Consider the following 25483-nt stretch of genomic DNA (forward strand, 5'->3'; position numbering starts at 1 on the left):
GTTAGTCTAAAAGAGAAGGACTGTGTCACATAAGCAACTGGACCTGGCAATATGGAACAGACAGCTTCACCACCACCTACCACGGTGAGTCTGGACTGGAGACAAGGAGCTGCCATTCCTTGCTGGACCTACATCTCTGACCTTGTTATGTACTGAGCATCCTTTGAGGCCACTCTCATCCATGGGGAATAAAGACCTCAGTGCCTTGCAGGGCAGCGTCCAAGCTGTTTGTCAGCAGAGGTTGAAGATGCTACTCCATTTAATGTTCCTCATGCTTTCACTGTACAGATCACTCTCATGTTACTGCTCATACATCTTGTTGAACACAGAATGAGGTTATTTAATAATATTTTAATAGAATTGCACTTAGATAGATGCTCAGCCATCACAGAAACAAGCAAACAGATTGGCAAACTGTAACTTGCTGAGAACCAGTTCATCTTAAGGATATGAAACACTTCATACTACCCACAAACCATTTTACACATTAACCAGGTAATGAAATATCCCAAAGCTTCTCTGAAATGAGAATGTAAATTTTAAAAATTCAAGTGAGTTTTCCTATTAACAAGAATAACTGTCCTGTGGTTTTCTGTAAGAGGAAATTCCTCAACCTAGTTTATAACCTAATTCTTCTTTTTAATTGCTTCCAACCCCAATGCAGGTCAGATACTTTTAGACACTGAACTAACCTGATATAGTAATTAGCACGTTGAGTCCTTCCAGAACATCCATTTGCTGGAATCGTCTCCTTGTAATCAGCGAATAAACTCTTCCTTGCCCACTTCTGTCCAGCAGCCACAATCCATTCTCTGTTCCCACCAGTAAATTTACTCCTGTTGATACACAGAAAAAAATATTGCATAAATCACCTAATAATTCAGAGGCCACCGAGTGTTCATTGTTTTGAGAACTGATTCTTATTTAATCTCACTTAATGGTACTTGATAATTTCTCTGTTGCTCTGTGGATGACCTCCCAGAAAAATGAATAGAAAAAAAAGGATTTCACCATTACAGTTCTTACCCAGCAGAACACTTATATGCCCATGTAACTTGAAGGATGAGTCGTTCCACTGAAGTCAATGTTGATTTAAACAAAAAGGAAAATGCTTTGCGAACTCAAACTTCTCTGGTGACCTTGGGAAGTGCCTGTGGGCACTGCAAAAGTCCCAGTCAAGCACCACTCCACTGGCAACACAGGAGATCCAACTAAATGATCTAAGGGTCTTTACCAATTAGAAAAAAAATAAAAAAAAAAAAAATCCCTCTTTCCCCAAATACAACACTCAAATCACAAGAGGACCAAACTTGTGGGAAGAAGGGCTGCTGTTACCAAGAAGTGGAGTGTTTGTTTGAAAACGGTCTGTGTTTTGCAAGAATGCTTCAAATGCCTAATTAAAGGAGCGAATCCATCTGAAATCCAACTGCTTCCAAGCAAGCGAAGGCTCCAGTGGGTTGCTGACATCAGAGGATGTCAAAAATTGTGTTCGGCTGGCATGAGAGCTACGTTTCCTAATCAGCAGGTTCTAAAGAAGCCACATGAGGTATCCTGCTGTAACACACAACCTCCTCTACTGGCAATGCTCTGACGAGTACCTGGTGCTCTTCAGCCTCAACGCACATTTAATTACAGACCTTGCCACACAGCTCTGCTTTTAATTTAAAATCTTGGACTCCTACAAACATGCATTACACAAAATCTGTGAAGCTGTAAACTGGAAATCTACATTTCCTTTGAATAATGTTTCATCTACTTCATTCATTTTCCATTCCAGACTCAAAAAGTGAGGAGGAGTAAAAGGCTGAGTGAGTCCCATAGAATAAGTCTGTTCCTCTGAAGTAGAAAGATGGTTAAAACAACTCAAGAGTTTAGCTAGTGTGAGACTGGGGCAAGGTCTACAGTTGTTCAAAACTGATCTGACTATACTCGTCTTGGTTTTACACCATGTGAAGCTGACCCAGTGCGATCCAGCAAGGTTCCGAGTCAGCACTGACAGCAGGAACTAAGGAACCCAAGCTTTTGGAAAGACTGATTCCTGACCTGCCTCAGATTCTTGGAATACCTAACACACATGACAGCAAAAGGCTTCAGGTTTGGATTATTTCCGCTGGATCAGGGCTTAGTGTGATCAGCTGTACTCGTACGCAGCTAAGACAAGAGTAAGTATCATGAGCAGCATAAGTTACTAAAACATTTGCAACTTTTGGCTCTTCCAACAAGCACAGTTTCAATTTGGCGCCCGATCAAAATGTTTTCTCATTCTGATGCACAAAATCCTTTGCAACTGTAAGTCATCTGTTTGCCACCTTCTACCAGGAAGGCAGTGTCATGCGAGTGACGCAGGTATCTACTCAGCGATCCACTCCAGGACTTTCTGACGGAAGAGGTGCAATACAACTGTGAAATCTGCCTGGCATATACTGCCAGCCTCTCCTGCTGCTGCCTTCCCTCCATACACATGCCCAAGTACTTCTGAGCTTACCCCACAAAGCAGCACAAAGGACCTCTGAGTTGAATTTCTTCTTGTATTTACGAATTTCTGGACTGTCACTCTGCGGGCGGATATTTGTTGGGTTGACATTGACAACGGAGCCCTTCCTTGCGTTTTCTCTCCTGACAGGCTCAGGTTTTGCGCTAGATGCTAGAATGAAAGACATAAGCAATCAAGAAAAATGCGAGCGTTTGGCTACATCTCGCATTTGGCCTGGTTATGGCAGAATGAAAGAAACCCCAGAGGGGTCAGAAAACACCTCGGGAGCATTACACAGCCATAGAAAAACCCCACACATCTGGAAAATTCCCCAGGCATTCCTGAGTGAGCACGGTGGTAACACAGCAGCAGAGTAGAGCACGTCGCATCTGGAAGAAGGGCAGAAGCAGTACAATGAAAATTCATAGTGATGTGGAGTTTCAGTTTCTGAAGATGTTACTGACCGTCTCCATTTCTAAGCAATAGGCCCTCCCCACTCCCCCCCGAAAAAAAAGAAACCAGGAGTGACATTTTACGAGGAGGGTAAAGCGTACTCACGAGAACTACAGGAAGGTCCTACTGGACTGGTGGGAGGGGTGATTGGCAGAAGTCTAGGATCTATGAATGAAGTAAACGATGTTGTAGACGACGTACTGCTCTTTGAAGGTGTGCTTTCAGTGCACGGGGTCTACAATGAAAAACAAGAGCCGCTTCAGGAAGACGACGCTAGGGGAGCAGACAGCACACAGCAATGCGGTGCCTCTGAGGTTCAGAAGAAATGACACGTGCATACTTAGACATGATGAACAGTCTAAAAGCATTAGATACATGGTACAAATTCAGTGGCAGAAGAGGGGGCCTGAGCAGGGAGTTGCGTTGGGATGCTCAGCCAGGGACTGCACCGTACTGAAATAACCAGCCCCCAGAAGAAGAGCACCTTGATCACTCCTTGCTGTCTCATCTGCAACAGGGCACTGCTCAAATCTCTTTGCAGCAAGGAGGACGGTGTTGCCTCAAGTAAGGCACTTTAGGACTTGACCCCTGACAGAGCTGTTATCTGCCTCCAGGGACACAGTTCTCCCCAAGAGACCGCTGTGCTCACAGCAGTGGTAGAGTCCCTTTGGGGCTGCCGGGACATGCTGCTCCGGCCCCTGTGCACTCCCACCCGACACCTGGATAGAAGAAAGCCAGGGACAATGAGCAGAGGCGGACGAGAGGGCTGCGTTGCTGACACGACCAGTAAAGGAGCAGAGGGTACAAGCCCTTCTAGCTTGTGTAAAAGGGGAGAAAAAAAAGGAAGGAAAGAAAAGGTAGCGGAGAGACAGATGGGGCAAACAAGTGGAACAATAAAATCTGTTAGGGAGCTCAAGATTTCTTATCTGTCCCCTAGATAGAACTTTCAAAGAAAAGAAGGGATGTGGTAAAAAATCTCATCATAAAAAGAGACAAGATAGATGAAGTTCAAAGGCTCTCGATCTCAGGCTCCTAAGGGCTGGAGGAAAACGATGGTACAATTCATTCAATCTGCAATTTATCTCTTACCTTACTCAGAGGTTTGTTCTGAGGTTCCTGGCTAGTCAGTGGCAGTTTTGGTGAGTTCACAGAGGAGTCTGAAATTTGGCTTTGCTGGAGGAGATCTGGCAGGAGATAGTTCTGGTTGTTTACGCTCCAGAGGCCTTCTTGGGTGCTAGAAATTTGTTTCCCTAAAATCTGATCCTGCACATGAGAACATACAGTTAAACGCCACATTTAGCATACTTCCAATGCACTATGCAACTCCTGTTAATTAGGACAATAAATAATGAGCATATGGGGAGGGGTGCTCTGCGTGATGCATCATGTAAAGACAAACCCTATGGAGAGATTAAAATAAAAAATTAAATACAAAAGTGTGTGGCAAACACCTGAGACATCAATGCTGGCTTCCACTCCTGAAGCGCTCCACAAATGTTCCTCATCTACGTTACCTCAACCACAGGTAAAGAAGCAACTTCATCCTCAGACACTTGAGACAGAATCAAACGACTTGTCCTAATGTTACAGATCTGACCTCTTACCTACCACAGTCAGAAGCAGGTACTTCTCGGTTCTGGACCTGCATTTAGTTCAAAGCCCTTTACCATTCATTTCATTGCTACTTTCCGTTTACTGAATTAAGAAACCTTATTCTAGAATGATGACATTCAGTAGGATCCAGTATCAGCATTTCCAGTACAATGATGTTCGGTACTGCAGACCTCCTTAATGGATCCCACCAGCTTCAAGGAAATACTTGTAAACTGGAGGTGTTCAAGGAACGTGTGGACATGGCACTGCGGGACATGGTTTAGTGGGCATGGTGGGGTTGGGTTGATGGTTGGACTTGATGATCTTACAGGTCTTTTCTAACCTTAGTGATCCTGTGAAACTATGTAAGGTGTGAGGCACCACACAAGCACTCTCCCTGACAGCATAAAATATGGAGTCAGAGGTCAGTTTCTGGGAATACATGGCTAGAAGCTTTGAGAGGAAGAAAGATGGGATCCCTGCCTGCAATCGGTCAGGATACCTGAACACCATTGGCACTGGAACGTAGAGAGTGATGGGAGCCAAGTGCTACACTAGAAAATTCCTCCTGAATTACACCAAAGCAAAAAGCACCACCAAACTCGAGCAGCTTCTGGCTGGCTGAATTCATGGCAAGTCTGTATATTGCACTGACTTTGATAAACAGCCCACTGAAATCAGATCAGCTTTTTTGAATGCTGGCCAAAATATTAAAAAAAAAAAAAAAATTAGATAATTCTAAATAAAAGACATTTGCCTTTTAAAAGCCAAGTAATTAACTAGGAATCAAATTGATGCTCTAAGTGTTTTACATTTTAATTTAGATATAAAAAAGCAAGCCAACCCAAAACATACATGTCAGCATTTGAGATTACAGAACCAAGCCAGTATGGGGGTTTTTTTGTTCAGTTTTGAGTCAGATTCAGCTGAACTGAACCAAACCCCCATTTGAATCATTTGGGCAGTTTGGTACACCCTCACCACTTCAAACCAGTTCATGCTGATGGGCTGGGGAAAGGGATGTTGGAAGAAGTCGTGGAGACTCATGATGGCTGTGGCTGGTGAAACAGAGGTGGGAGGAACAGATAGCATTCTCGATGAGAAGGAGGGAGAAGACTGGAAGGCATCAGACAGATTTGTGAGGAGAGGTGGGAGTCATCTGACTGTTCTCCCTCCTGCATTGTCCTTCCCAAGCCCACCAGAAAATGTGACCTCCACTCTTTTCCATCCTCCCTCATCCTCAGTCTGGGCCTCAAAGAACCCCATCCTTCTCCTTCTCCTTTCCCTCAAGCAGCCTCTTTCCAATGCCCAGACAGCAGGGGAAAGGGAAAGCACTGGGCTGGTTTTGCCACAAGAAAAATACTGGGTTTGCCCCATTTTAATTCCTTCTCCGAAGCAGGGTCTTTTCTCCTTGAGGATGGTGGGATGAAGGCAAAGTGGGACTCCTTCCCCAGTCAGGAAGGATGCCATTCTGGTCTGAAGCTTAGAAATCACACCAGAGGTAAAAAACCCTCCTTCTTCTTCCTAGCCCTGCCACAGCTCATGCAAGCAGCTCTGGGAAAAATACCAGTTTCACAGCAATTTATTTTCCCTATCTGTGAAACGAGAGTACAACTCAGTAATACGTGAGAAGTGCTCTGACGCTAAGTGCAAGTCTTATTACTGTAATTTTTTTTGTTTTCAGCCACAAAGAACATTGTTCTGCTTTGTCTGTCTTCATCTTTTCTGCACTAATATTTATCACAGGGGAAAATCCATGACTTGAAGCCTCTACTAGAAACTACAGCTGGGAAGGAACCACAACATGACATATGAGAAGACATCTATTTTTGCTAAGCCAGTAGGGAGAGAGGAAGTGTTTTCTCCCTCTTCTGCTAATATTTTAAGTAGTAAGAGGTAGTTCTCTTTAAATTGGAATAAAAAAGGTCAAGATTTTTAAAAATAGCAACAATGCACACCAACAATAATCAACAGTATTGCTTTTTGCAACCTGCCCAGTGTCTTCAAGAAATACGCTGACATCGGAAACTACTACCAGGTCAATAACAAGGACAAATAAAGAAGCGCAATTTCGTACCTAAATGTAAGCATTTTTATAGGAAGCACAAAACCTGAAACTACACATTTTTTCCAAGGCCTATAGCTTGAAATTACAGCTCTGTCACTGCAATAACAGAGCAGGACTTCGGAGTGAAAATGCTGCCGAGAGAAATGGATACAGCGTTTATCACGCACATTAGCGACCTGACTCCCCCCCACTGTACCCACCCCCTTACAAATGGCCAAATTACCTTCTGTTCTGTGACGGTGCTTTGGGGTTTCAGTTCAATTCCATCTGGTACTCTCGTCCTTGAGAAATCTGCCACTCTGCTGCTTAGCAGTTGCCTGGTAACAAACTCCAATTAATGAACAGAACTACTTCAGGGAAAAAAAAGAGCCCAAAAAAACAAAAAGCAGAAAACAGCACATATACATGTTGAAAAGTGAGCATAATTAACATTCACTAGTTACACTTAAAGGTTCTTGTACAAAAGCAAGCTGATTAGTCTGTGGATGTGCCTGAACGGACTCGAGGCTGAGGACCACTCACACACAGCAGGAAGCTCTCCCCACCTCGATGGAGAGCATCCCTTCACCTCCCCGCACTTCACCCATCATTTTTCAGACACTGCGTAGCTCAGGCAAGTGAGAGCTGGTCCCTCAAGCTGTCATTTCAGAAGTGCCTACTTCAAAACTTCTCCTGTCTCCCCTCGTACACTACCCTGTGGGGTGTAATTATGAGCACTGTAATGATGAGCATTTTCTCTCCAGAGAAAGAGCATCAGCTGCACTTGCAAGGCGGAGAGCCGCTGCTCCGCTAGATGCTGGTGTCAGGGACCTCTCTCCCAGTGCCTACTGGGACAGGCTACACTGGTATCTCACACTGTGAATCAGTCCCTGAAACGTGGACATCCTCACCTTACGTACAAGGGAACAAAGAAAACGTTGCCCAGTGCACACAGAGACAAAAGAACGTAAGAGCTGCTGGACTGGCTGGGGCCAAAAGCCCACCTAAGCCCAGTATCCTGTCTTCAACAGTCACCACAAGCAGGTGCCTAAAGAAAGAGTAAGAACAAGGCAAGCATCTGTTGTGATATACCCCAGCATACTATTGCTTCCTATACAACCTTTGCATTTCAAATGTTTTCACTCAAGTGGAACTGCCTCAAAGTTCTGTCAGCAGGGCTCTGGCCCTGTTTCCATGCATTTCCACCCCATATTATTTATTTATTCCACTTACTCACTTATTCATATTCATTTATTTATTACTGCAGTCCATTTAAGCCTCCTTTCCAGTAATTATAAAACTGACTGGATTCAGGATGCTGGTGTGACGGGCTCTTGAGTGCTATGCCACAACTGGTAGGCGAGTGTAAGGGTTTGGGTTTTTTAAGTGTTGTCCAGTGTGGTAACAAAGAAGGTTTGGTGAGAGAGCTACCGACTTCAGCTGGTTGTGAAGGAGTAGAAGTTTTCCTGGCTTTTTTTAATTGTTTATTTTTTGGGTTTGGGTGCCCCCCTGCTATGGGATGGGTAAATATTTGCATACTAACCTTAGAAGGAATGGCAAGATACGGAGTAGGATCAATGGTGTGTGCAAGGACCTGCTCTTATCAGGAAAGCAAGCAGCAGCTGATCTTAAATGATGTCAACTTCCCACTTATTAGGTGGAGAAAGTAATTCCTAAGCACACACTTGCACCCACCTTGTTCAAATTTTGGTAGGGAACAGAACAGAAAGAGCAGAGAGAGGAAACTGAACTGTACAAAATGAGTCCCAGGAAACTCAGTGTTTTAGGGGGATTGTGAATGCTGCAGGCATCGGAAGAGGAAGCGCTCTCAGTAGAGTAGGAGAAATTAGCATCAATGGAATAGATAAGCTATACAAGCAGGTAAGATGCTGGATCACATACACTGACACCCTTTCCTTAAAACAAAAACCTGGTGTGTATGAAGAAGAATTCTGGCTCATCTCGCTGAAAAGAAAAACAAGACCAAAAGTTGTTTTACTGGTGAAAGACAGCTGCCCTTAGCCCTGGCTTCCTCAGAAATGAGCCTTCTCAGGGTGGTTAACAGGATTCGTCCAAGAGAATACGAAGCTCTTTCTCTTGCATATGTGCATGTCCCAAGTCTAGTCCTACGGGGCACCTCCATGAAAGCTGGACCGTGGACATCAAAAGCTGTTCCACAGCCCAGGCAAGAACAAGAAAACTCAGACTGTTGAGACACAGGTGTCTCAACCAAAGCCCACACAGAAACACTCCTACAGACTGCAAGGGGCTTCAGATCCTGCATTCCCACGCTTTAGATAGCAAGAAAACCAAAAACCTTCACTTTATCCAGAATATGCAAAGTTTCAATGCTGGCTGCTCCTTTCACTTTGACCGCTATCCTTTTTGATATTTACTTGGTAGTAATCAGGATATATTTCCCAAAGTATCTATCTTTCAATATAAATGACGTTCAGCCGAGGTGAAGGGACTTTGTTAATAGACAAGATTATACTTCCCATTCTACTGGAGTTCTTGCGGTGGCTGTGTGCACAGGAAGGCAAACCTGACAGGGATCATCCTGCTAATTCCACTTCTCTAGAGGACTGGTGGATCTCACACACAGAGGAGATGCAAATAACACATGCAGATTTCCAAAGGCAGTGATACCACTCCTTCAAACCATTACAGCATGCAAGGATCACAGCAATCTAACACTTACACAGCAAAGTCATTGCTACAGGGCAAATCCATATTTTTATGTAGAGTCTTTCTGAGGTCTAGGATGAATTCTATGACCTAGAGTGAATAAAACTTTTTACAGATCAGAATAAGGTGGTTTGGAAGAGAAGCAGTAAGAAAATGAAGGCATTACAGTAAAAAGGCAGCTCTTTCAGGTTCACTGAATAAGCTACGAGATTTTTGACATTCTCCCTCCTCATCCCTCAGCTTTGAAAATGAACTTCAGAAATGCAAATCAGGAGCATATGCAGGCGCAAAAGCTGTACCTTCTTCAGAGCAGCAGAGGGGAAAGGACTGGTACCAGGCCAACACTTGCCAGCAGTGCTACAAATCTGTGCATCTCTTCCTGAAGACTGACAAAACTGCGTGTGCAATTATGGCAGAAGAGCAAGAGCCCCATCCCAGAGAGCTCTGCAGCCCTGTGATGCCCTTCAAAGTAAATCCTAGAACTTGAATTAAACTGAAGTCTCTTTGCAAGAAAATCAGCAGTTTCATTCATCAATACTAAAAAATAATTCTGTTTGCTGTTGCAAACAGCAGGGCTGGCCAACTGAGCCCCCGACTCTTTCACTTGGACTAGCAAGCTATTCACCCTCCACTATTTCTCAGCAGGATACACATTTTGCATGCCAGGTAAAACACCACAAGATGTCAGTCAGAAAATCAACAAGAGAAACCAGAAAGCTAGAGAGAAACAGTTCAGGTGAGATCAGCCTGATACAAGCTACAGCATCATCCGGCAACCACAGCAATTGTGCAAAATAGCAACAGTAAAAATACAGAAAATTTTACAAAAAGCAAATCCTGCCTACACTGTCCCCTCTTTATAAACAGCCCTGGTGAAGGAATCAGCTTTTCAGTGGTAATTACTTCTTCCGGAGTGAACAGACTATCTGAATACAAGGGTCATGTTTGCTTTGCTTTTTTCACTGCAACCTGTATTTAGCATGAAGGTGCACAGTTTTCTTTCCCTCGCCATTTTTCTTTCAAAAATTCCATTTAAACGTAGATCAATGTGAAGTAATCTCTATAAAAGCACTACCTATTGATATTCAGTTGAAACGAGACATTTCCTCATCGTCCCAGAGCAGCAAGTCATCAAAGCTTATTACGCTGCGTACATCTGATGGAGCAAACGTTTACCCCCAGGAGTTCATTATAGTGCGATTAAACTGCTTAATTACAACTGACATAAATGACTGATAGTAACTTCAGAGGGGAGGTAGTATTTATGTATGCCAACTTTTTCCAGATATTCAGAAGCGTGTAATAAAAAGAAAGAAAATAATAATAATTAAAAAAACCCCATCAAGCCAACCTTGTGTGGTTCATGTCATCTTCATCGCTGCTGCTGACTTCGTCACTTGATGAGGAATAGTCTGCTGCTTTTAAGAGTGAGTTGGCACTGTCCTTCCCCTTGGCAAAGGAGCCTGGACTCTGAGTAAAGAAAACTCAGTTGATTTTTTTTTTTTTCTCAGGGATGAAGCCGTCGCTAAACAGCATGTGCAGTATTTTACTGTCCCAGCAAATACAGTTGTTGTCACTTCCACACCAAAACCCCTTTATTAGGAAGTTGATGCTTTTGTTGGTCTATCACAAGTGGGTATTTCACACAGGAAAGTGACCTAAGCCAAAACACCTGATTTTCCTAAAAGTTGAAAGGTGACTAACTTTAGTCAGTATGTTATTTTGAATCTCAAACATTTACGATTCAATCTTTGCACTTTGCAGGAGCACAGAAGTACTTCCCTTTTTTTGCGCAAGAAAAGGAGCGCTCTGCACCAGGACTAAAGGATTACACCGGTTTGAGTTTCGTTCCAGCCCTGGACTTCTTCAAACGTCTGGTCCCTGAGAAGCCAGGAGGGGTTGGGGACTCAGGTAAGCTGCAGCTGTCCCTGCTGCCCTGCTCTGCATCCCCTGGAGCCACCCAGGCCTGCCTTCGAAGCCTTAAAATGCCAAGCATCCTGCAAACTTTTAAAATGCCAAGCATCCCACGTATGAGCTCTTGCACAAGGTACCGTGAGCTCCAGTTGTCTGATAGGCACCTCCACCCCCAAAAACACCACCAAAGAAAAGAAATGCCTCAGTAAATAAGTCAGAGGAATAGCAATCATCCTTCCCATCAGTGGTACGTCAGCAAATGGAGAGCCAGGACAGTCTCGAGTGTGCCACAGCCTGGGGTAGCGCATATTCCAGGCAGTTACACACTGGGTATTTGCGCAAGCCACAGGCATGGTCTTGACTTCTGGGTTGCATGACAAGTGACTAATAACTTCCCGAAACATTAAAGACATACCCTTCCTTTCTAAAGATTTATGATCAGGCAGGTTCAGGAAAACTGAACTCTCTGCCGACGACCTGAGCTGAACCCAAGTTAGACCTGGACCAAAAGCTGATGAGACACGTTAACGCAGCAGTAAGCTCGAGCCAGCCCCACGCGGCCCCTCAGGTGGACTCGTCAGCTAGCAAACTCAAGCACCACCAGCGGAGCTGTCTGCATAGACATGCCCTCAGTGACAACTATGAACAAATCAAAGTTATCAGTGGGTTTAAAAGAACCTACTGCAATCTGGCCTAGATGAGAAACTTTTTCACACGTCTTAGGCAGCTGCAAGTGGTTCTGGGACAAAGCGTTCTCTGCCTTGGCCGGTCCTGGATTCCCTGGAAAAAGAAAAAAAAAGTTTCGTTTTTTAAATGCATGTGCAGCAGAGTGAGAGAGGGGACCAGTAAGACAAGCACATATAGCTACCACCCAAAGCAGACACCAGCTTCTGCTGACAAACTGCTTTTTTCTCTTTCTTGCAAAGGGAAATCTTTTTGCTTGTTTCGCAGTGGTTCTGGATGCCACAATATTATGTATATAAATCGATACTGAAGCAGTTTAAAGCTGCAAGAGTAAGATAAGCAGACCAAAACCTTGGCACCATACTCCCACTGCGCACCAGCAACAGTTCCATGGACTGGAGGGCAGCTTGCAAGGGAAAAGGGCGAGGGCATGCTATGCCCTTCCTCCAATCCTCTTCTTGAGGGGAGACAGCTCATTATATCAGCAACTACCAGGTATATTCCAGCACTGAAGGTGTCACCCAGCTATTGTCCTGTGACTGCAGACAGGGATCAGGGAGAGGGTACAAGAGGCTCGGTCCCTGATGCAAATTCTCATGAGCAAACAGACGTGGTGCTAAGATTCGGCCTTCATGCAAGCGTTGCACAAAAACAGTCTAAAGGATCTGATTCTTTAAACTCACCTGGGCTGGGGGCAAACAGCTGCACTAAACTTCACCCATAAGCACCGCTTCCCATGGCAGCACAGGGAGAACCATCTCCAGTCCTTGCTTCCCTCGGGGCACACGGAGTGTCACTTCTCAGCTCCCACTTCCACTCGGCGCCGTGGGGAAGTAGGTAATAACAGCCCGCATTTTTGCGGAGAACACTGGCCCCCGCCGTGGGCCAACTCAGCGTCAGCTGGCACCTCACGAGCCCCTGCCCAAGGTCAGGTATGGGTAGCGAGGAAGCTGCGGCACTATGCTTCCCTCCCAGGTGGCCTGGGGACGTACACTTGCCACCGCGTTGCACAGCTATTGAATGCCCAAGCAAACCAGACTAGAGGAGCTGGAGTCCACCTGCATGCGCTGATGCCATGTTAGGAGGGATGTTTGCAAGTAATTAAGGGAATCTTCCCGTTCAATGCCCCCGCTGCCCACGAAGCTACTTGGGAAGAGCAAAAGCAGCCTCGGAGAGATGCTGTCTTCTGCACACAATTCCTGATCCGAGTGAAGGGAGGGAAAGCAGATGTGCTCTCACCCTGCCACTGGGACCCAGTAGCCAGCTCAACGTCTACTTTGTTCAGCAATTTCTCCCATGACTATCCCACTGCTACCAACAGGACTCCTTGCAAGTTAAGGGGGGAGAATTCAAGCTCACACAAATTTGGTAATTTAGACAGTTTTATCACAATGGCTGCATGTATTCATGCATTTTGCAAAGCTTTTAAAATTCAGAATTCCTTATTGGTCAATGAGTACCTAAGCAACTCAGCAGAAGTATTAGCTTTAAAGTATTTATATCCCTTTCCTGCCCAATTCATTATCCCTGTGGGCTTGAGAAAGCAACAAACTCTTTCTGGAACACCATATGCCAGAACTAGCTGCAATTTAATGACACTTAAGAACCCAAGGAGACAGTTTAAACCACAAGGGAGGTTTTCTATTCTTTCCATTGCTGGTGAGGTTTTCATTTCCCCATGCCAAAATAGCACAGGAATTACACATCACAGAGATGTTGCAAAGTTGAGCTGGGCTGTTGCACATTGTTCATCTCTATGCTGTTATTCAAACATAAAATGACATAGAAGCAAAAAGAAACAAAACCCAAGCAGTTTAAAGTGTGCTTTGGATTTCTCTTGAAGCAAAGCTTCCTATTCTGTGTAGTTAGTGAAAGCAAAACTGGCTTGATTGTCGAAGTGTAATAAACAAACAATTTGTTCTTCACTTATCAATGGCTTGCAAATTAACAGCGTGAGCCTCAGTTTAAAAATAAATGACCTCAGCAGCTCACTGGTGTGGTTTCAGAATATTTTTACCATCCACCCTGCTTCGAATTGGGCGTGATTCCCCACGTCCCCCATCTTTAGTAGTCAACCTGGATGCAAAGCATTGTAACACACCACTGCTTTGCAAGGAGCTACACGAGAAATTGCCCTACAGTTGACCCACAGAAAATGCCCTTAGGAATAACCATAAAGGAACAAAGCTGTCCACTTCTGCTCCGTGTCCCATCTGCCAAAATCTCAGGTCATGTCTCAGGAACCAGAGTCTGTACTGCAAAAAATCTGCACAACCATGAGCAAGCCCACTGCGTTCCTACACCGCTACCAGTGTTATCAAGACAGCTTACAAAGTTGCACTTTGCTTAAATTGGTTGACGCTATCTCTACCTTCTAACTTCTTTTGCCTTTTTTGGTTTTTTTCAGGTTCACTACCTTTCTGCAAATAAAAGAATACTGGAGGAATGTTTCATAAGGTGCTGTACAGAGAGTCTTAGGTCTTCTTCAGCCAGTACGTTACTAGAGAGCAGAAATATTAGTGTACATCAACTGCTCATCTGTATCATCTTATCATCAGTGGGCAATGCAAAAAAGCAGCATATGGTTATACAGAAAATGCCAATGGGTGAACATTAGTACTGAATTACATCTGTATGTCTGTAATGTTGTCTCTGCTGAGTTTCAATAGTGTCAGTAAGTGCAACAGAACCGACTTTTTTCAATTCTTAATTGAGGCAATTCAAATTTTCTATATGGAAATATGTTCACAGTTACTATTTGACTCAAAAGAGGAAGTGTTTACATTTTAGGAACATGGAACCATAAAAATCCAGAGGGCTTTCAAAAGCCTATCACCAGAAGACAACGTCGAAAAAAAATACCCCATTTGCAATGCAGCACTTGAGACCCTGCAGAAGCCCGTTTCATGAGAGGGGAATTTTGCACATTTTAACTGATGAATCTTTGACTTAGGAATCACCTGAGGTTGACCGGCTGCTCTGATGAGATCCCATCTCCCACTGCTTGTTGCCAGGAGTGCTGCTGCTGCTGTTTAGCTTCAGAGCATGTCCCCCGGGGGATGACTGATGAGTGTTACTAAACAGAAAGACAAAAAGCAGATCAGACTATCTTGCACGCAGGAATACAGACTGGAACAGACCTCCTAGGCCACTGAATTGAGTTCCCTGCTGTTACTGTATGATATAATACTCCTGATAAACAAAAGCGTTATATTCATTGCTGCTCCAAGCAGGGCCACCCAGTAGTGAGAGAAAAAGATGGAGGGGACAGTTTCCTCTGGGCAGTCGTTCTGGGAGATTACAGAGATTGCAAAGTCATTACAAAATATCCTTCTATATGTACTTCTCCCTTGGCCTCTCCACATCTGTGTCACTCCTGATTCCAAGATCTCATGACTTTTACAAATAATAAAACCTGCTCCAGGCCCCGCCTAGAAGATACATCATCACCCACTTATCAGTGGAGAAAGGAACGCATTTGGCAGTAAAACAAGCTGCCAAGCTTGTGAAGTAAAACAGTGGCTCACCCAGAAACGCAGGCTCAGAAGCCACGCACTTGTAACACTGTGGTTTGCTTACACGTTTCTTCTTTGCCTCCTAGAATTCCTAAGTAGAGAGCATTTACGGCTTGACTTCACTTGAAAGTTATTTCAGAAGATGTTTCTGACTCTGGCTCATCAGAAGCGCTGCACGTTATTTGGTTATGTCGGCTAAATCTACCTCCCTTTCAAAACTCTCCAACCCTAGTTTCTCACAGCATTACATTCCCTGATCAGACATCCTGTGGGGGCTACCCTTTATTGCTGAGCTCTCTGCATCCTTGGTCTTTTCTCCTGGGATATGAAAAAGGCACACTAGCCTTAAGGGCAGACTGCCAAAATAGTCAAGATACATCTACAGACAGCCTGTTCAAGCTACTACCAGGCAAAACAAAGCTATAGGCATAAGCTCCACAAGCTATAATTACAAGTGCCTACAGAGGGAGTTGGGGCCAGACCCCCACTCGCCGAAGTATCCAGACACCTAACTCTCCTTTGAAACCAATGGCGCCAGCGCTGATGTTGAGCATCTGCAAGAGCATCCAGGCAGCCCTGACCAGCACCACTCCCACCTGCCATCATCAGCGCCAACAGGCTTGGATCTCAAGTAAGCTGCACTTTCAGCAGCCACTTACTCTAATGTAAAAGGAGCATCACCAAATCACAAGAAGTTAAATGACTGCACAACATGCTGCCCATTAACTGGGCAATGGACACACAACTTGCATGCAACCCACTCGGGCATGCCAAACAGGCTGAACCAAATGAACCAACTCATTGCAGGAATTATTGCAGATGGAACAGCCCTTACATGTTAAAAATATTGCTTTCCAGCAGAAGACAGAACTACCTTGCATGAAAAGGAGGAAGAGATCTACAAGAGGCTTGTTTCTCTTTAAATCAGTTACGTCAATCATTAAAAGGAAGCTGGCTTAGATACTTCCATCAGCTTTAAGATCAGGAAGCTTGGTTAGTTATTTTTGTGGACAAGCTGACTCAAAAGACAAAATAATTTTAACTGCTATTAAATGAGGTATGAACCCATGTCAGTTTTGGTGTTACAGCTTTGTTTTTAATAAATTGGCTTTAGTTTTCCTATTGACAATAAATCAGCATTAGTATAAGCATAAAACACTTAAGAGCTTACCTTGAAAGGCATCTCTGATGGCCAGGCTGATCCCTGCTGTAAAATTTAGAGGTTGTCCTTTCTGGAACCTTAAGGATTTAATCAAATGTTTTAAGGTTGCTACTGATATTTTAGACTCAGTTAATAAACCTAATGCTTACCCTGTATCAATGCAAAAATAAGACTAACCAACATAAATGAATAATGCTTCAGTGGGACCCGTGGAGAGGTCTTCCATGAGATCAACACTGGAAGCTGCAAGTCAGTAGCAGTTGCTTCCAATTTGCTCCAAGCCTGTGCAATCTATCAGGGTGCAGACTGCAAGTGGTTTGCACCTTTCCCTACAGTCAGCATTATTCTCGGTCAATATTTAAAGCAGACAGTGAAATGCATCTGCAGTCACTTAATGCAACTTTCCTTAGGTGGTGGATTACCTTACGTTGCTACCAAAGGGCTGGGGGAAGAGAGACACACACACCCCCACCCCCAGCTGCAAAGTAATAAAATGAATACACACACGCATGCACATACACACCCCCGCACAAATATTCTTGTACTTGTTCTTAGCAATTCTGTTAAAAAGAGAAATACACCATCACCTGACTTACACAAACTAATGAGCTTTTCTTCAACAAGCCAGATTTTTCACAGAAAGGGCGGCTACAAATAGTTGGTCTAACAGAAGAAATGTATCTGCATTTGCAGATCCCACAAATGGTATATACATACACATAAACTCAGAACACTGACCTGCTTATAAGTTTGTACCTTCTTTCTAGATTACTGAGACCCAGTTAATGTACAAGCAATGAGATTTTCACTGAGTTTCATGAATTCCAGAGGATGGACACTACACAGCGCAGGGGAACTGAGTGAAGTGCTATTAACCACCGACAGTGCCAAACACCCTGAGTTTCACGTACCTTTGGGGGTTGCTCTTCATTTTGACTCACACTCCAGAATACGTCATCCTGCACAGGGCTGAGTGGTGTCGTCACCATATCTGACAGTGAACTGCTGTGGTACACGTCCTTACTAGCCCGGAAATTTTCACACTTGAAACAAATGAAACACATGTTGAATTGTACTGTCCTGCCTATGTAACAGGTCCCAATCTCAACAGATATCAATGGCTCTGTTTGTGAGATCAAATTTTTAGTAAACGTACAAGGAATATTGTGTTTGGATACAGCCCTACTCACCTTGTTCGCTGTGAAGTAAGTTATTAATTTCCAGCATATTAGCATGTTAGGCACAAATATTTCAAGGTGAAGGATACAATAAAAAGAACTAGTAAAAACAGCTACGCTGTCCATATATCTCCCCTTCTTAAATCTATGGAGAAGCTAACAGGTCATTGGCAACGCACAGCGAACTGCTTAACTGGATGATGCACAAATTACCGTTGAGGAAGTATATTTCATTCAAACCTGACCAATGCTTCCATTTCAGAATTTAGATAGTATAATCACTGGGGGAACGCGCCTCCCGTAAGTTAGATGTTGACTTCCAAACTAGTCTTTGCAAGCCCACCATCAACCTTGAGTCAATGGAGACAAACTGCCAGCTGGAAGCGCTTTCAACTCTCCAATGGTTATGAGGGTGCCCTGGCCCTCCTCTGTAACAGATTTTTCAATTACTTGGAAAAAAAAAAAATCAAACCTGAGAATGCAGTAAGAAAGAAATAAGAAACTATGCTCAGACTACACCTAATGGGTAGTCATGCCCAGGTCCTCCTATTGTGACCACCTATGTTTAAAAGGTATCTTCAAAGGTATCAAATTAAGAGCATTTGGATGGCAAATGCCCTAATCATGGGTGGCGGGCGGGGGCAGCGGAAGCAATCAAATCACTTCCTTACAGTCTTTATTCCAAGGGAAGAAAAAGTAAGCAGTGGAAAACTCAAGCTAAAATACTCACAATTTGGTCCTCTGATTCTTTCTGTATTTAAAAGAAAAAAGAAAAAGAAAAAAGAGGAAAAAAAAAAGATAAAAGAAAAGAAGGAAGGTCCCTTAAATTCTACACACTAATGATCTATTACACCGGCATCTTCCAAAGGGGAAGAAAGGCTGAGAGCTAAAAACGTCAACTGAACGTACTGATCCTCCCTGAAATGAGAAATCCTCTTGGACACAAGACCGAGACAGAACACACGGAAACACTGCGTGAGCTGGGCCCATCTTGAGGGATTGCTATGCTAGAACCAATTTGATGTAACAGAAATAGAAAAAATATTAGAGAAGTGCCTGAAGCTATACTACTTTGTGCTTTATCTTGTCAGACCTCCCACGCAAAGCAAGACTGGGCTCTCCGGAGACAGTCGCAGCCGGCAGGAACGCCGTTGGAAGGACGTCAGCCCATGTCAGGAGGGAGTCCGTGCCCCGGTATGCTAACACACCTCTGCTGGGAGGCACCTCTTTCTCAAACACACAGCAAGACCAGCATCCCCACCACTTGCAGACCTAAGAAAAAGGCTGGCGATTTTTGTCCGACTGAAAATTCAAACTCTTGTGCCCCGACTGAGTTACCGCAACTCAGATCAGAGGCAGCTGCAGTTCAGTTTCCCCAAAGAATGACTCAGACAAATATTTTATTGATTTATCAGCCCAAGTCTATAAAATTCTCCAGTTCCCCAGTCTTACAAAGCAAAACACACTGAGAACTGTGCACAGCTTTTCAATAATATAATATGATTACAAGCTCCCTCTAACTCTACAAGACTAATTATTTCATGAGAACAATCTTCAAAATCATTTAAACATAGGACAGGTAGTAATTCTAAAACTAGTTAAAGATGCCAAACATCCATTCAAACACCCCATCACAACCTCCCAGACCAACATGGCAAAGTCAACTGTCAAAAAACAGTCCTGAGAAGTTCACCTAGTTAAATATTCAGATGCTTTTCCTGCCTTTTTGGGACAATACGTTCTGTTGACTGCCTTTGCAGAAAATAGCTTTTTCAGAAGTTATAACATCTCATAATCCATGTCCTTTCATTTTGTCAAAATTACTTTTTTGTCCAACATGATTATCACTAATAGTAGTTTTTAGTTAACCAGAATTATTTCAACAGCAAAGTGTTCCCCTGAAATGATTCATCATGGGTACAGGAATAGCTTTTATAGCAAGTGTGTTATTATCAGAATATAGGAAGATTTTTTTTTCCTTGCCACTTTTTCAACGAGATGCTTACATTTCTTCCTAAATTCCAGCTTTTGAATCCTGCAGACTGTCAGAAAACTATTTGTGCTTAAAAGCATGGATGAGCTTTGCTGAAACATGATATAAGTGACTGGGTGAACCCAAACTCTGCAGATGGTACCACATACCTTCTTTGGGCAGAGAGAGACCAGTACACCAGTTCCATGTAAAGCCAAGAAGTGATGCCTGTTTTTAGGATGACTTCTGTAGGACCTACAAGACTTTGCAATTCCACAGCAAGCCAAAAATGTCTCAGATAACCGCCAAAAATCATAGTGGTTTATATTGCTCTTAAGTTATACAGATAAAATAATTTGTATGGGGAAAAAAAAATTCAAAGATACCACCTAACAGTGATTCTAAACTACTCAGACTTAAGCCTTAAATTGTTTTTATTGTAAGTAATACTGAAAGAACAGCAGCTCCTCTCAGGCACAGAAAGCACTGGTAGATCAAGTGTTACCTCCTACGTGTCTTCAAACCATAAAGGCACACCTAACAGAGCTCAGGAAAAGGAGCCTTTGCTTCCTGAAATTATAACATAAGGTGCTATAGTACAAAAGACTGAACACTAGAGTTAGTTTAAAAAGATTTAGGAGCAAAAAGTTTTAAAAAGACAGGCTGCACGGCTCTTTGGAGGATGCCCAAGCTACTAATTTGAACTGAATCTCCAGATAGGGGGTAGATAAGTGCAACTGCTGTTACAAAACAGCGTAAGGAAAAGGATTTTCTTAAACTTCTGAGCAGATCTGCTCTGGGATACTGGGTCAATCCATGACCTAATGCACAGCTAGTTCTTCTAATATGGTGAGCTTTCTCGTGCTGTTTCAGCCACATTATCCAGACTATAGAGGAGATCTAGCTAGCAAATCCTACAGGAAAACCACAGAGGCAATTAAAAAATGGAGTTCATTTCAGATGTGAGCTAAATTCCTCCACTAGTTAGGCAGCAGGAGACGCTGGGCAGAGAAACACTCAGTGACTTTGTTCAAGAAGTCTCTGTGAAATTCTGCAGGTAGCCCAGAACGGCTCATCCCACACCACGACAGACAGCCAGATCCGTTACCGTGCTGCAGCAAACACGAAACAGGCACAAAACGGGTGGAAATGGTACACTCTGATCTGGTAATAGCTCACATTTCCCTTACCAGACAGACAGGATACAAGGCACTGAGAAATCATGCTCCCTGCACCTCAGGGGCTGCGTTAAGATTTCCAGTGAAATAATTTTGAGAGAGATTTGGGCAACCAGGATGTGCCACAAAATCTCACAGAATACAATCGTTTAAAACAAGAAGTCATTTTTGTCTGAGCGGAGCAGTGATGACAGATGATCCCCCTCTGACAAACCTGACTGGAAGTTCTTCAGCACAGACATCTGTGATGAATTCAGCTTGCTCCACAGCTCACTTTTATTTTAAATCAACAAGGCGCCCACGTATCGAACTTCACAACTATATTGCTGTGAGTCTTTTAATCTCCAAGTGACTAACTGGCCCATCACTCATATTGCCTTAACACTTCATACAGTTAATGCAGGCAGCATATCTAAACATGCTGCTATTAGCGTCAACAGCTGCTGCCAACCAGCAAAAGGAAACACAACCCTTCAGACGATTTATAAAGCACCCACTGAAATTCATCTGGTCTCCGTGCTAACACAGCAGGTACAGATCGGCTTCTCCCTGTCCGCACGGTCTCTATCAGCTGGAGCACTGACTTGGGAGGGGGTGACAGGGCAGCTACCAGCAGGGACTGAAATCACACGGTAACAACTGTGCATCACTTGCTGCTGTTATCCTTAAGCAACACCATCACTTTAAGCAGCATAGAATTTTTATAGTGTAGTTTCCATCAAGGAACGTGAAAGAGGTTGGTGAATACTGCTTCATTCCTCACCACTCCCCTCGGCAGCTGGGAGAGGTACTACCAAACAGAGAAGCACCAAACAGGGTGCAAAGGAATGAAGTGACTTGTCCTAGGTGATATAGCAAGCCTAGAACATAGCTCCTTTCATCCCAGGAGTGGCATTTCAACAGGGCAGGACTATCCTCTGTACAGCCACTGTGCTCCTGCAGAATCCCAAATGCCCTGCAATAAACTATGGACTCTCCTGCTTCTATTGCAGGGCTGAAATATTTGCCTCAAGGAAGCTGCCAGCCTCTACTCAAGGCTAAGATACAAACATCCTTCTTGTAGACCCTGCACCAGCTCTCCAGTGATTTGATGCTACGAGCCAGGCCATCAGCTCAGCCCACTTACAATACTCGGGACTTTAAATGACAAACATGCCCTGGAAAAAAGCATGTGAGAAGATACACAAATATTTTCCCAGGTAAAAGCTATCAGGTGAAACCTAATCACAGAATCACAGAATCATTAAGGTTGGAAAAGACCTGCAAGATCATCAAGTCCAACCACCAATCCAACCCCACCATGCCCACTAAACCATGTCTTGAAGTGCCACGTCTACATGTTTTCTGAACACCTCCAGGGATGGTGAATCCACCACCTCCCTGGGCAGCTTATTCCAGTGTCTCACCACTCTCTCAGTAAAGAAATTTTTCCTAATATCCAGCCTGAACCTCCCCTGGTGCAACTTGAGGCCATTTCCTCTCGTTCTATCGCTAGTTACATGGGAGAAGAGACCAACACCCACCTCTCTGCAACCCCATTTCAGGTAATGGTAGAGAGCGATGAGGTCTCCCCTCAGCCTCCTCTTCTCCAGACTGAACAACCCCAGTTCCCTCAGCCAGTCCTCATCAGACTTGTGCTCCAGACCCCTCACCAGCTTCGTTGCTTCGTTCTTTCGGGGCCCTTCCTCTCCCAATAGCTGTCTGTGGTGATTTTTCCATCATCACCAAACAGCAACCTGAACAGGAAAGGCAGAGAAGCTTTGACTTAAAGATGCTAACAGCCAACTATTACCTGCCTCCACAGACTCGCTCCAGGGCATAAAGAGAAGCAGAAGGATAGGGGAGAGCTGAGCGAGGAAGCCTGATCTGCGAGGACCCTGGCTCTTGGGGAAGGAGGAGCTATGGAGCGCTTTGCGAAGCAGAGCCTGAGAAAAAGGCAGAGCACGAGAACGGTGCTATGAGGAGGGCTGACTCAGGACACGCTGAGCTTGTCATGGACAGTGTATGGAGCTGCTAACGAGGGCACGACTTTTAAGGCACTTCTACATCTTGCTTTTTAAGGCACTACCCACATCCCACTGGGGGACTTCAACCACCCCGAAAGCTGCTGCAAAAGTAGCACAGCAAGCTGTAGGCAATCCAGGAGACTCCTGGAGTGCATTGAGTATAGCTTCTTAGGCCAGGTAACAGCCCTACCAGAGGGGATGCGATACTGGACCTGACAGTCACCAACACAAGTGAGGTAATTGCTGAATTCAAGACTGGAGGCAGCCTGGGCTGCAGTGATCACGCACTGGTGGAGTTTGAAGTCCTGAGGGATATGGGTCAGGCAAAGAGTAAAGTCAGGACCCTGAATTTTAGGAAAGCAAACTGCTAGCTGTTCAAGGAGTTAGTCAGTGGGACCCCTGGGAAACTGCCCTCGGGGACAAGGGAGCAGAACAGAGCTGGCAGACCTTTAAGGATGCTTTCCATAGAGCACAAGAGCTCTCGATCCCCAGGTGTAAGAAATCAGGAAAGGAAGGCAAGAGACTGGCATGGATGAGTCAAGACCTGCTGGTCAAACTAAAGAGCAACAAGAAGGAAACACACAGGCAATGGAAACAGGGACAGGTATCCTGGGAAAAGTATAGGGACATTGCCCGGTTGTGTAGGGATGGGTCAGAAAGGCCAAGGCACAGCTGGAGCTGAGCTTGGCAAGGGACACAAAGAATAATAAGAAGGGCTTCTGTAGGTATGTCAGCCAGGAAAGGAAGGTCAAAGAAAGCATACCCCCCCATGATGAGCGTGACTGGCAAACTGGTAACAACAGACAAGGAGAAGGCTGAGGTACTCAATGAATTTTTTGCCTTAGTCTTCACTGGCAACCTTTCTTCCCACACTTCTCAAGTGGATGGACCGCAAGATGGGGACTGGGGGAGCAAAGTCCCTCTCATTGTAAGAGATCAGGTTCAAGACCACCTGAGGAACCTGAACATACGTAAGTCTATGGGACCTGACAAGATGCACCCCAGAGTCCTGAGGAAATTGGCTGATGTAGTTGCCAAGCCACTCTCCATGATATTTGAAAACTCATGGAAGTCAGGTGAAGTCCCCAGTGACTGGAAAAAGGGAAACATTGCACCAGTTTTTAAAAAGGGTAGAAAGGAGGACCCTGGGAACTACCAACCCGTCAGCATCATCTCTGTGCCTGGGAAGATCATGGAACAGATCCTCCTAAGAAGCTACGTTAAGGCACATGGAGGACAGGAAGGTGATTTGAGATAGCCAGCATGGCTTCACCAAGGACAAGTCTTGCCTGACCAACCTAGTGGCCTTCTATGATGGAGTGACTACATCAGTGGACAAGGGAAAAGCTATAGATGTCATCTACCTGGACTTCTGTAAGACCTTTGACATGGTCCCCCATAACATCCTTCTCTCTAAATTGGAGAGATATGGATTTGATGGGTGGACTATTTGGTGGATGAGGAATTGGCTGGATGGTCGCATCCAGAGAGTAGTGGTCAATGGCTCAATGTCTGGATGGAGATCAGCGATGAATGGTGTCTCGCAGGGGTCAGTATTGGGACCAGTACCGTTTAGTATCTTCATCAATGACGTAGACAGTGGGATCGAGTGCACCCTCAGCAAGTTTGCAGTCAACATCAAGCTGAGTGGTGTGGTTGACGTGCCTGAGGGACGTGATGCCATTCAGAGGGACCTGGACAAGCTTGAGAAGTGGACCCATGTGAACCTCATGAAGTTCAACTAGGCCAAGTGCAAGGTCCTGCACACAGGTCGGGCAACCCCTGGTATCAATACAGGCTGGGGGATGAAGGGATTGAGAGCAGCCCTGCAGAGAAGGACTTGGGAGTACTGGTGGATGAAAAGCTGGACATGAGCCGGCAACGTGTGCTTGCAGTCCAGAAAGCCAACCGTATCCTGAGCTGCATCAAAAGAAGCGTGACCAGCAGGTTGAGGGAGGTGATTCTGCCCCTCTACTCCGCTCTGGCGAGACCCCACCTGGAGTACTGCGTTCAGCTCTGGGGTCCTCAGCACACGAAGGACATGGACCTGGTGGAGCAGGTCAGAGGAGGGCCATAAAAACAGTCAGAGGGATGGAACATCTCTCCTCTGAGGACAGGCTGAGAGAGTTGGGGTTGTTCAGCCTGGAGAAGAGGAGGCTTCGGAGAGACCTTATTGCTGCCTTTCAATACCTAAAGGGGGCTTATAAGAACGATGGGGACAGACTTTTTTAACAGGGCCTGTAGCGATAGGACAATGGGTAATGGTTTTAAACTAAAAGAGGGTAGATTCAGACTAGATATAAGGAAGACGTTTTTTACGATGAGGGTGGTGAAACGCTGGAACAGGTTGCCCAGAGAAGTTGTGGATGCCCCATCCCTGGAAACGTTCAAGGTCAGGTTGGACGGGGCTCTGAGCAACCTGATCTAGTTGAAGACATCCCTGCTCATTGCAGGGGGCTTGGACTACATGATCTTTAAAGGTCCCTTCCAACTCAAACCATTCCGCGATTCTATGGTCTTCCACACAGGACATTCACCAGAAGCTCATGCCAAGCAAGATTTCAGTGGCCAGCAATGAACTTAAGAAAAGCTTGGGATAACACAACCTTACCTCATAGCA

General features: G+C 44.6%; 1 protein-coding gene across 1 annotated transcript in view; it reads right to left on the reverse strand.

Annotated features, from left to right (window-relative positions):
- Positions 1–25483, reverse strand: part of NRK (Nik related kinase) — a 103702-nt gene that overhangs the window by 16438 nt on the left and 61781 nt on the right. Inside the window, exons 16-25 of the mRNA XM_059824379.1 lie at positions 17441–17572; positions 16539–16606; positions 14813–14928; positions 11851–11948; positions 10606–10724; positions 6811–6904; positions 4016–4189; positions 3032–3161; positions 2486–2644; positions 693–836 (exon numbers count right to left, since the gene is read on the reverse strand). Coding sequence (XP_059680362.1) covers positions 693–836; positions 2486–2644; positions 3032–3161; positions 4016–4189; positions 6811–6904; positions 10606–10724; positions 11851–11948; positions 14813–14928; positions 16539–16606; positions 17441–17572 — 1234 coding nt within the window. The remainder of the gene's footprint in view (positions 1–692; positions 837–2485; positions 2645–3031; positions 3162–4015; positions 4190–6810; positions 6905–10605; positions 10725–11850; positions 11949–14812; positions 14929–16538; positions 16607–17440; positions 17573–25483) is intronic.

This window comes from Gavia stellata, chromosome 14, assembly GCF_030936135.1.
Source record: "Gavia stellata isolate bGavSte3 chromosome 14, bGavSte3.hap2, whole genome shotgun sequence".
NCBI lineage: Eukaryota > Metazoa > Chordata > Aves > Gaviiformes > Gaviidae > Gavia > Gavia stellata.